Source organism: Piliocolobus tephrosceles, chromosome 1, assembly GCF_002776525.5.
Source record: "Piliocolobus tephrosceles isolate RC106 chromosome 1, ASM277652v3, whole genome shotgun sequence".
Classification (NCBI taxonomy): domain Eukaryota; kingdom Metazoa; phylum Chordata; class Mammalia; order Primates; family Cercopithecidae; genus Piliocolobus; species Piliocolobus tephrosceles.
Window position 1 is genome coordinate 170,649,032 of NC_045434.1, and position 11,887 is coordinate 170,660,918.

The 11,887-nt window shown below is 43.8% G+C and overlaps 1 protein-coding gene across 4 annotated transcripts in view; it reads right to left on the reverse strand.

Moving 5' to 3' along the window:
* Positions 1–2,363, reverse strand: part of OSBPL9 (oxysterol binding protein like 9) — a 167,941-nt gene extending 165,578 nt beyond the window's left edge. Inside the window, exon 1 of one of the 4 annotated variants that reach the window (XM_023188787.2) lies at positions 2,202–2,363. In XM_023188787.2, the coding sequence (XP_023044555.2) occupies positions 2,202–2,312 (111 nt within the window). In that variant the 5' untranslated portion in view covers positions 2,313–2,363. The remainder of the gene's footprint in view (positions 1–2,201) is intronic. The other 3 variants (XM_023188779.2, XM_023188822.2, XM_023188844.2) reach the window with 3 other exon arrangements.
* Between the last annotated feature and the right edge of the window lie 9,524 nt (positions 2,364–11,887).

The window sequence follows — 11,887 nt, forward strand, 5'->3', positions numbered from 1 at the left end:
ACTAAAAGGGCAACAAAGCAGAAAAAGGATACATGAAAGGAAGAAAAAGAGGAAAAAGGAAGATTCTTTCTAGGCTAGGCATTCCCAAGAACCTCAGCTTGGGGGCCTCTCCAGTATGGTCCTAGATTCAGATCCACACAAATTTGGGATTTGTAAAGTAACTTAACTGCATAGTGCCACTCACTGAAATCACTCTATCTTGAATAAGGTTTATGGGATTTTGTGATTATCACATCTACTGAAACCCCATTATTACTTTTCCTTTATCTAAACCATGGCTTTCATTAATTTCAGAGTTTTCAGGATATAATATTCAGTTGTCTCTCTTTCATGTCTACCGAAAGACAATCTTGAACAATGTGTTTAAGACTCATTAAGGTTTAGTCTTTTTTTCCCTTTAAAAACTATGTAAAGAAAGAAAGCTGACAGTTGAAGGATGATGAAAGTAATACTTTCACTTTTGCAAGCCTGCCTTTAGTAACTCACAACTTACACCTTTCTCCTTCCTGTAGTGAAAGTGAAGTTTAGTAGAAAAAGTCAATAATTTGGTAACCTGATTCGGTCACTTAGTGCTATGTGATGTTGGGCAAATTGTTTTAAAAGCCTGGAGCCTCAGATTTCAAAACTCTTACTGGGGATATTAAATGGAGATAATGAATAACCACCTTGCAGAGTCATTAGGAATGAAATGAATTAAAGGACTCACTAAGCTACTATATAAGCTCCAGAGAAGAGGAACAGTAAATGTCTTTATTACTGTTGATTCTTGCTGGCATGAAAACGTACATAGCAGCTCAATGGTATTTTTTAAATGAACAAAAAATTCAGTGTCCCCTTCCTCTCATCAACGTTAACCCTTCTTCCATAATCATGTTTTTCTTTCTGTCTTCTATTATTTTCTGAAGCTTTGTGGGCATTCTATTTTGTCCTTTTAAGTATTTTCTTCCCTCATATCATCTATCGTTAACTACACACCATTTGGAGAAAGTACCTTTCTAAGTAAGTTACCTCCCTAATACCACCCACCCTCCATATCGAATGCGATGAGGGTGGAGGTGATAGTCAAAACAAAAGATTCAAGGCCGGACGCGGTGGCTCACGTCTGTAATCCCAGCACTTTGGGAGGCCGAGGCAGGCGCAACACCTGAGGTCAGGAATTCAAGACCAGCCTGGCCAACATGGTGAAACCCCGTTTCTACTAAAAATACAAGAATTAGCCGGGTGTGGTGGCGCATGCCTGTGATCCCAGCTACTCGGGAGGCAGAGGCAGGAGAATCGCTTGAACCCGGGAGGCAGAGGTTGCAGCGAGCTGAGATTATGCCACTGCACGCCACCCTGGGCGACAGGGCTAGACTCCGTCTCAAAAACAAAAAACCACACACACACACACACACACACACACACACACACAACAAAGCAAAACAAAAAACCACATAAGATTCATAGCAATTCATCTACTTGTCCATAGCCACCAACTCATGTTAACAGTGAAGCCCTGAACCCAGAATATAACTATAAGAGGACACTGCACTATCCCTTGTCTCTCTCTTCGCCGACAAGAGACTCGCGTGTAGGAAATGCTCGGCTCTCAAAAGTTAAGGCGTCGTGTGAGCTCGCCTCCCGCTAAATAGAGGGGTGCGTCCCTTGAATGAGACACACAACCTGAACCGACTGGAGGGATTTCGGACCCCCTGCTGTTGCCCGAGGGCCGGTCACCTTTGGACCTGTCCCGGCTCCTCCGGTCACTCTTCCGAGGACGCAGAGCTCTTCAATCCCTGGAGGGAAGGTAAGGGGTGCGGCCGGCTACCGGGCCTGGTGGGACAGTGTAAAGTCCACGACAACATAGGAAGACGGCATGAATCGCACGACTGGACCTTTTAAGCCATGACTACAACCACCCTTACCCACTCACAACCATGCCGGACCCCACTATCGCTTAACAGCGGACCCTAAAAGAGAAACTTGGCTCACCCCCAAACCATAAATCAGACAGTTAGTTTCTATTTATTGGCTGCGCCCCTCTCTCCCTCACCCTCATTGGCTATCCGAGACGTAAAACCCTCCCCAACAAGGGAGCCCTCTCGTACGGCGGCACCCCCAGACTAGCAATCTCAACTCAGCCACCTAAAACCCCGGTCCCCCACCTCCACCCAGGAAACGCGGCCCCGAGGCGCCTGGAGCTGTGCCCTCCAAGGACTCACCGTGTAGTAGGAGAGCAGTCCCGCATTGTAGTCCAGCACGAACCAACGGTACTGCCAGCCCTTCATCACGTTAGTCCATTTGCTCAGCGGCCCTTCCATGATGGACGCCATCTTGGGAGCCGCCAATGACAACAAACGGCCTGACGTCACTCGCCTATATGGCATTCAGCATGCGGGGGGCGGGGCTACAGGGGGCGGGGCGGGCCCGGGGCGGGTCCTGGGCGCTGCCGGCGGATGCTCCAGCGATCAAGTCAAACACGCTTTCTTTGGGCGCCTATTGTGTGTACGACTCCATGCCAGGGATGCGAGAATGCAAACGTGAATATTGCTATTATTTATAATCTATCATGGGATTAGAGTAAAGAAAAAAGATTATGAACGTATTAATAAATAATTTTACTGGCCGTGATACCTTCCACTTCCAAAAGATTTCATATCTGATATTAATTTATGCATTCATTCCACAAATCCATTCATTTAATAAATATTCGCTGTTTTGTGCTAGGCATTCTTCTAGGCATTGGGGATACAACAGAGCCTTCATGACAGGTGAGAGGAATGGTAAAAAAAATAGTAAATTACATCATACATTAAAAAATCATAAATGCTATGGAGAAAAACATAAGCAAGGAAGGAGAGAGCGTTGGGACTGCTATTTTAAATTCCCAAACAGGGAAGGCCTGAATGAAAAGGTAACTTTTAAGCAAAGAGCTGAAGAAAGTGAAGGAGGGAGCCTGGTGGAAGGGCCTTCCAAGAAGAAGGAATAGCAAATGCAAAGACCAGATTTTAGGAGTGAGCGTGGCATGTTAAGGGATCAGCAAGGAGGTCAGTGTGCGTGGAGCAGTGAGCCAAGGAGGAAGTGGTGGGAGACAAGGTCAAAGAAGTAGGGATAGATCACTAACACCCAACGAGGGCAATTTAAGTATTTATTGGCCAGGCATGTGGCTCGCGCCTGTAATCCCAGCACTTTGGGGGGCCGAGGCAGGCAGATCACTTGAGGTCAGGCATAAGAGACCAGCCTGGCCAACGTGTTAAAACCCCGTCTCTACTAAATATACAAAAATTATCAGGGTGTGGGGGTGCACCCTGTAGTCCTAGCTGAGGCACAAGAATCTCTTGAACCTGGGAGGCAGAGGTTGCAGTGAGCCGAGATTGTACCACTGCACTGCAGCCTGGGTGACAGAACCAGATTCTATCTCACACACACAAAAAAAGGATTTATTGACCACCTACTATATCTAGGCACTGTTGGAGGTCCTGGGAATACAGCAGTGAATAAGCTGTCTCAGAGCTTAAATTCTGTGATGAAAGCAAACACTAAACAAGTAAACAAGAAAAATATCCAATACTGATTAACACTGCAAATAATTTAATAAATTATTTTAATAGGAAGTCAATGGGTAGCTGATTTATACTGGGTGGTCAGGGCAGGCCTCTTAGGAAGTGGCTTTAAATTTAGATATGGAGGATAAGAAAAAGCCAGCCCTGGCCGGGCGCGGTGGCTCAAGCCTGTAATCCCAGCACTTTGGGAGGCCGAGACGGGCGGATCACGAGGTCAGGAGATCGAGACCATCCTGGCTAACACGGTGAAACCCCGTCTCTACTAAAAAAATACAAAAATTTAGCCGGGCGAGGTGGCTGGCGCCTGTAGTCCCAGCTACCCGGAGGCTGAGGCAGGAGAATGGCGTAAACCCGGGAGGCGGAGCTTGCAGTGAGCTGAGATCCGGCCACTGCACTCCAGCCTGGGTGACAGAGCGAGACTCCGTCTCAAAAAAAAAAAAAAAGAAAAAACAAAGAAAAAGCCAGCCCTGCAAATATCAAGAGAAAGAGCTAAAAAGGAAACTAAAAGATGAAGCACTAACTGGAAACGGAGGTGTGGTCAAGGGAAGGGCTTTCTTTGTCCTCTTTTAAAATTATTATTTAGATTGAAGACACTAGAGAATATTATTTTCCTGATTTTCAAGAGAGGGAAAAACTGGGGACATCCTAGAGAAAAGAGAGAATAGCAGCAGTGAAGCCCTTCATAAGATTGAGACCACTTTTTGTGTTGGCAAAACATTGGAATAAAATACAAAAAAAGAAAGAAAGGAAAAGACTGACACCCCAAGCCCAAGTGCAAAGGTTGACTTTTGATAGTAGCAGAGATACTTCATCCAGAGTAACAAGAAGGAAGAGCAGAGAGTATGGGTTCAGATACCAGTGGGTCAGTAGTTAGATGGTATAGAAAAGAATGAGTTTGTTTCTTTTCTTTTCTTTTGTGTGTGTGTGTGTGTCTGTATGTGTGTGTGTTTTTGAGACAGAGTTTCACTCTTATCGCCCAGGCTAGAGAGGAGTGGCGCGATCTCAGCCCACTGCAATCTCCACCTCCCGGTTCAAGTGATTCTCTTGCCTCAGCCTCCCAAGTAGCTGGGATTACAGGCACTCACCACCATGCCTGGCTAACTTTTGTATTTTTAGTAGAGACAGGGTTTCACCATGTTGGCCAGGCTGGTCTTGAACTCCTGACCTCAGGTGATCCACCCATCTCGGCCTCCCAAAGTGTTGGGATTACAGGTGTGAGCTACTGAGCTGGGCTGAGTTTCTATTTCTAGTTGAGAAGAGGTTCAAAGCTTAAGAATGTGGATCCTGGTGCCATAGTACCAGAGTTTTAATATCCAGATTCATCAGTTCGTAGTTATATGGCCTTAGGCAAGTTTGCTAACTTTTCTATGCCTCGGTGTCCCCTTTTTTAAAATGTGAGTAACAACAGTAGCTGTCTACGAAAGTTGTTTCAAGGATTAAGTGAGCTCCTATGGGTAAAGACCTTAGATGAGAGCCTGGTAGATAGTAAGCACTCTGTTAATATTAGCTCTTATTCTGCAGTTATACAGGCAACAGATGAAGACCCTGTCTCGAAAAAAAAAAAAAAAGAAAAAAAAGAGAAGAAAAGGCAAGGCTTGGTTTAAGAGACGTGGTTCCTATTCAGGAGCTAACCAGGACGTGAAACATGCATATAACTGAGTGTGGTACAAAGTCATTTCTCTTTCCTTTTGGATATATTTTTTTCTTATTAATTCCACCATTTATTATCTACCCTATGCCAGGGACTGCGCCAGGAATGTGATATACCTTATCACATTTAATCATCACAATAACCCTGTGAGTATTTTAATCTCCACATTTTACAAATAAGGAAATGAGATTCAAAGAAATGAACAAACTTACCCAGGTACCTTAGGTATTAATTAGCGAATTAACGAGTATCTGAGTCCATATAAACACATATCTGTCTTTTCATCATGCTACATGGCCTCCTCAAAACACACTATACACTTCCTATAGAAACTTGATGTTCCAGACTAATCAGCAGAATGGCTCATGTTGCTGATGTCTTCTGGGATAAGCAAACTGTGGGGATCTTGAAACATCATGACTCAGATTGAGTTAAAACATTCATATAGTGTTCATTAGTATCCCTCCATTAGCTTCTTAACAGCGGGAACCAGGCTTTATCTTTGTAGCCCTAGAAACTAGCCCAGTTCATGGCACACAGAAGGTGCTTAATAATTAATGTTTGATCTGAATTATGTGTTCCATTGAAACCGACCAAAAAGTTTCAAGGATTCTGCTAAACTCCATCAGTTACATTGTCTCCTCTATTCCCCTCAACAATCCTTCAAGATTTGTACTATCACACCTGTTTCACATATGAGGACACTGGGACACAGAGTTATTTAGTGGCTTGCCCAAAGTCACACAACTAGTAAACAGCAGAACCAGAATTAGAATCTAGGTCTTTTCATGCCAGATCCATTTCACCCCAGCAGCAAGCTTATCTGCATTGTCTATGTGTAAATGTCTTGATCACTTCTCAGTCTTTTGGCTAAGATTAAGTGTAGTAAATAAATGTCTTGGACGTGACACAGGCAACGTCATCAACTTCTAAATCAGTTTTAACTTTCATCAGGGTCACCAGGCATCAGCAGGCTCTACTTAGCTTCAAATGTCAAAACACAGGTGATCAGGGAGAGCCAGGATCAAGTGCCATTCTTGACTCCTAAAACCATGTCCAATTCCACAGCACTTTTTCTACGTTCTACACAAAGTGTCAAACTACATGCTTTAGATAATTAGCTAAAGTTACACATGGTGGAGACACACTGGCTGTAGTTCCTACATTCGTCAGTGACTGGCATCTTGTGGAACTGATGTGGCAGCTGATGCATAGCAGAAAAAGAGGATTAGACTCAGAACTGAAAGGTAGAGTCAATGTTAACCATAAAACATCAAAAACTCACCAAGGACAGGAGCTGGGACAGATTCATCCCGGCATTCAGAATATCAATAAATATTAAACTAAAGACATGATTTTTGAAAGACCATTCTGGCAGCAAAATCGAGGACAAAATGGAGAGGAGCAAGGAGCAAGATGAGAGAAGAAGACAGACAGAGTTTTAAAAAGCTAATTAGGCAATAGAGAGTTTCAGTTTGGACAATGACAGCATGGATGAAGAATAGGAAAGATACTATTCTGTATATTTACTGAGAAACATTTTGGAGATAAGATTTTAAAACTCACTAAGCAATGGAATTAAATGAGGAGGGAGTAAGGAGAATCAGAGATAATACCAAGGTTTCTTACTTTTGTAACTGAATAATCACTTAGCCAAGCTTTGTTTTGTATGTATGCATTTATTCATTTATTTATTTAGAGACAGAGTCCCACTCTGTCACCCAGGCTAGAGTACAGTAGCACCATCTCAGCTCACTGCAACCTCCGTCTCCCAGGTTCAAGCAATTCTCCTGCCTCAGCCTCCTGAGTAGCTGGGACTACAGATGCCTACCACCACGCCCGGCTAATTTTTGTATTTTTAGTAGAGATGGGGTTTCACCATGTTGACCAGGCTGGTATCGAACCCCTACCTCAGGTGATCCAGCCCCCGCACCCCCTTAACCTCTCAGAGTGCTGGGATTACAGGCACAAGCCACTGGGCCTGGACTGTTTTGTTTTTAAAAAGAAAGAACAACAGTGGCTTGTGTTTCTCAATAGGAAGTTTCCTTCCTTTACACAGCTATTTAGACCATTAATTTTTTCCCTTAGTTTCTAGCAAAAATGATTTGCAACTTTTCCACAGCCAAGAGTTTAGGTACAAATTACTTCATAATGTATTCTGTTGTTGTTGGTTTGCTGTCTTCTCTTCCTAAACTTCACACCAACTGCTTTTTGTTATTGTTGTCATGTTTCTTAATTGGTATTTGTTGAGCATCAAATAAAACAACATTTCTAGAATGCTGCTTTATTAAGGGAAAACACAGAAACCTACAAGACCTTGACTGTCCTTTGCTGGATGTAGAGGAAACAAGATCATGCTTATATTTGGGAGAAGCAAAATAAGGCATAGCCTGTTTTGTTCACAGACAGCAAGTCCTGTTTTGGTTTTTTTTTTGTTGTTGTTGTTGTTGTTTTGTTTTTCACCCTTTGTGATGTGCTACAGAGCAAGAAAGTGAAACATCAAGTTTAGGAAAGGCTATGATTTTCAGGCAAAAGGGAGTTGAGAAAGGGAGAGAAAATATTTTAGGAGATTTAGGCTCTGTAAGTGTTCTAAGGAAAGAAAAGAGGAATGAACTGATCTTTTGTCTTCTCCTTCTAGTGTCCCCTTGGAGACCCACATCTCAGCTACCTTGGGCTTTAAACATTTTGCAAACACCCTCCTTCACAGATGGAAGTGACCTTTCATTCTTTACAGCCCCATCTACACCCTGAACAAACATGTAACAGTGTCTGGGACAACCTATTGCACCTACTCGTTGAGCGCCTGGTTCTCCTATCTCTTGAGTTCTTGAAAGACTCAGTTATGTGTGCATCCACAAGCTTAGCACAGTGCCTTACGCAGACAACATGGAACAGAAAGCAGCAGGCAATCCGCTTAGCAGCAGCAGGCAATCTGAATAAGAGGGTCAGGGAAGGCTAGGGAAGCTGGATTGCCAGAAACAGTTTTTACTTACACTTTGTACTTATTTGGGTTGGCTGAGAGGAGCTCATAGAGATTAAGGAGCTAATTCTCCCAAGTCACTCTCTTGAATAAATAATAGTCAAGAAAAAGTAGCTTCTCTAGCTAAAATCTCATTGAGGTCAGTGACTTATTCACCTCTATATCTCCAATATAACAATACTGCCTGGGGCATAGCAGTCTATGTTGAATGTTTGTGAAAATGATCTGAATTAAGGTTAGGAGTTCAAAATCAGCCTGGCCAACATTGTGAAACCCCGTTTCTACCAAAAATACAAAATTAGCCAGGCATGGTAGCGCGTGCCTATAATCCCAGCTACTCAGGAGGCTGAGGCAGGAGAATCGTTGAACCTGGGAGGCAGAGATTGCAGTGAGCAGAGATTGTGCCACCGCAGTCCAGTCGGGGAAACAGAGCAAGACTCTGTCTCAAAAACAACAACAACAACAACAACAAATATCAGTTCCGTTTTGAGAGTTTCTTTAGACACCCACACCTGTGCCAACCCCCAGATAGAGCTAATCTTACCTTTACTATGTTCCACAGCAAATAACACATTCTAATTCAGGTAACAATTATCTCACAGCATCCTTAATGAGTTCATCCACAGTGTATTGTGACAAGAATATTCTACATTGTAAGATATATGTGTGTGGCTGGGTGTGGTGGCTCACACCTGTAATCCCAGCACTTTGAGAGGCTGAGGCCGACAGATCATGAGGTCAGGAGTTCAAGACCAGCCTGGCCAACATGGTGAAACCCCATCTCTACTAAAGATACAAAAATTAGCTGGGCATGGTGGCGCATGCCTGTAATCCCAGCTACTCGGGAGACTGAGGCAGGAGAATCGCTTGAACCCAGGAGGTGGAGGTTGTGGTGAGCTGAGATTGCACCACTGGACTCCAGCCTGGGCAACAAGAGTGAAACTCCATCTCAAAAAAGAAAAAAAAATGACTTTCAGCAGGCAAGTGGATATCCTAATTGGGAGCTCAAGAAAGAAACCAGTGCTGGAATTACACATTTGAGTTTTAATCCATAGGCAGTAGCTGGCTGAGAGTGGTGTTTCATACCTATAATTCCAGCACTTTGGGAGGTTGAGGCATGAGGCAGGAGGATCACTTGAAGCCAGGAGTTCGAGACCAGCCTGGGCAACATAGCCAGACCCTGTCTCTCCAAAAAAAAAAAAAAAACCGCCAGGCATGGTGGCACATACCTGTAGTTCCAACTACTCAGGAAGCTGAAATTGAAATTGGAGGAGCTCTTGAGCCCAGGTGGTCGAGGCTGCAGTGAGCCATGATGGTGCCACTGCACTCCAGCCTGGGTGACAGAGTGACACTCTATCTCTAAAAAAAAAAAAAAAAAAAAAGAGAGAGAGAGAGAGAGAGAGAAGGTAACTGAAGGCATGGGAAGCATTGAGATCAGGGAATGTGGATAGGTTCAGGATGGAACCCTAGAGGACAGCAAAATTTAAAGACGAGGAAAAAGAAGAGAAGCCAGGAAAAAAGATTAACAATCAATAATTAGAATGGGGAAGAATGAGAGAGGCTTGAGAAAGCCAAGGCCTAGGGAAAATACTTCAAGATCAAATGCAGGAAATTAAGAGGCATTCTCCTTAGTGAACTCTATTTCCATGTGAATTAGGTCATTAACAGATAGGTAGGGGGAAGGGGAGGTCATGTGATTAGGTAGTAAACTTTAAGAAGGTGATGAAATGTAAAAGGCAAGAGGGAAGGGCTCTGTGAAGTGAGAAAAAAGGGATGGAAGTAGCAATAAGGGCCCAGCTGAGTTTAAACATAAAAGCTATTGGTAGCACTGGCTTATTTTGTTTTGAATGGTAGAGGGATTTTTTTCCCCCAGCAATTCTCAGCAACCCATGTCTTGGAACACAGGAGGTACATCACTGGAATTACCCAAGGTGAGAAAGATTTATAAGGTAGGTGGAGCAAAAACACTGGGAAGAAAGGAGTTGAGAGTAGCTGGTTAGCCTATATGTTAAAGTAGGTAGTTAGGCGGACATGAACAGGGCAGGAAAGCCTCCGCACCCAGGAATGTCAGGTGACCATCAGATGATAGTCAGGCGATTGTTAAACTCTCTCTCTAAAATAATCATTGAAGGCCAGGTGCAGTGGCTTATGCCTGTAATCCTAGCACTTTGGGAGGCTGAGGTGGGTGGATCACTACTTGAGGTCAGGAGTTTAAGACCAGCCTGGCCAACATGGTAAAACCCTTTCTCTACTAGAAATACAAAAAAAAAAAAAAAAAAAAAAGCTGGGTATTGTGGCATATGCCTGTAATCCCAGCTACTGGGGAGGCTGAGGCAAGAGAATCACTTGAACCCAGGAGTCAGAACTTGCAGTGAGCTGAGATTGCACCACTGCACTCTAGTCCGGGTGACAGACTGAGACTCCATCTCAAAAAGTTAATTAATTAAACAAAATAATCATTGGTCACTGCTGGTGCCGGGGAAAGGCAGTCTCCCAATAGACAGAAGACACTGGAAGCTGATGATCAGCAGCTTCCTGAGAAGATCTCAGGAGTCAGATGAGTGGGCTCAAGCATGTGCACTAAGAGGAAAAATGGTAGAGTTTAACTTGTATATGACCTTCCTCTAGGAACACTAGACTGGTAAGGGAAAAACGCCTTAAATAAGGATATGCACAACTTCAGTAAATACAGTGTATGCGGCCCGCTCAAGTGCTGGCAGGCCAGTGTGCATGTGGACAGCCTGCCCCAAGGAAAATCAAGAGAGGAGAGATGCAAGTCCTGGAACCATGCCAATGTGTAAAACCCAAAGTCAGGGGTCAGATGGGGCACTTGAATTTCTCAAGTCATCCACTTGGCCCTCTTCCAAGTGTACTTTCTTTCATTCCTCCTCTAACATTTTTTAATAAACTTTCACTCCTGCTCTAAAACTTGACTCAGTCTATCACTCTGCCTTATGCCCCTTGGCCAAATTCTTTCCTCCAAGGAGGCGAGAATTGAGCTTGCTGCAAACTTGTGTGGATTCACTGCTGCTAACAGATAGACATAGCTCATGAGATCTAGGCTGATTATGGCAGGAAAGGAGAACAGACTAGGAGGAAGAAGCCAAGAGATTGGATTGGATCTCCTATGAGGTTAAAGAGAGATTTAGTGGGAATAAGAGAGCTGGGAGGATGGAAAGTTGTGTGCATATATACACACACAGTATGATTCCAATTTTATTAAAAATATACCTATCTACCCAGAAGATTATATATACTATAGAAAAACATCTGAAGGCCAGGTATTGTGGCTCACGCCTGTAATCCTAGCTCTTTGAGAGGCTGAGCCAGGTGGATCACTTCAGGTCAGGAGTTTGAGACCAGCCTGGCCAACATGGTGAAACCCCGTCTCTACTAAAAGTACAAAAATTAGCTGGGTGTGGTGGTGCACGCCTGTACTCCCAGCTACTCAGGAGGCTGAGGCAGGAGAATCACTTGAATCCAGGAGAGGGAGGTTGCAGTGAGCCGAGATTGCGCCAGTGCACTCCAGCCTGGGTGACAGAACATGACAAAGAAAGAAAGAAAGAAAGAAAGAAAGAAAGAGAGAGAGAGAGAGAGAAAGAAAGGAGGGAGGGAGGGAGGGAGGGAAAGAAAGAAAAAGAAAGAGAAAGAAAGAAAGAAAGAAAGAAAGAAAGAAAGAAAGAAAGAAAGAAAGAAAGAAAGAAAGAAAGAAAG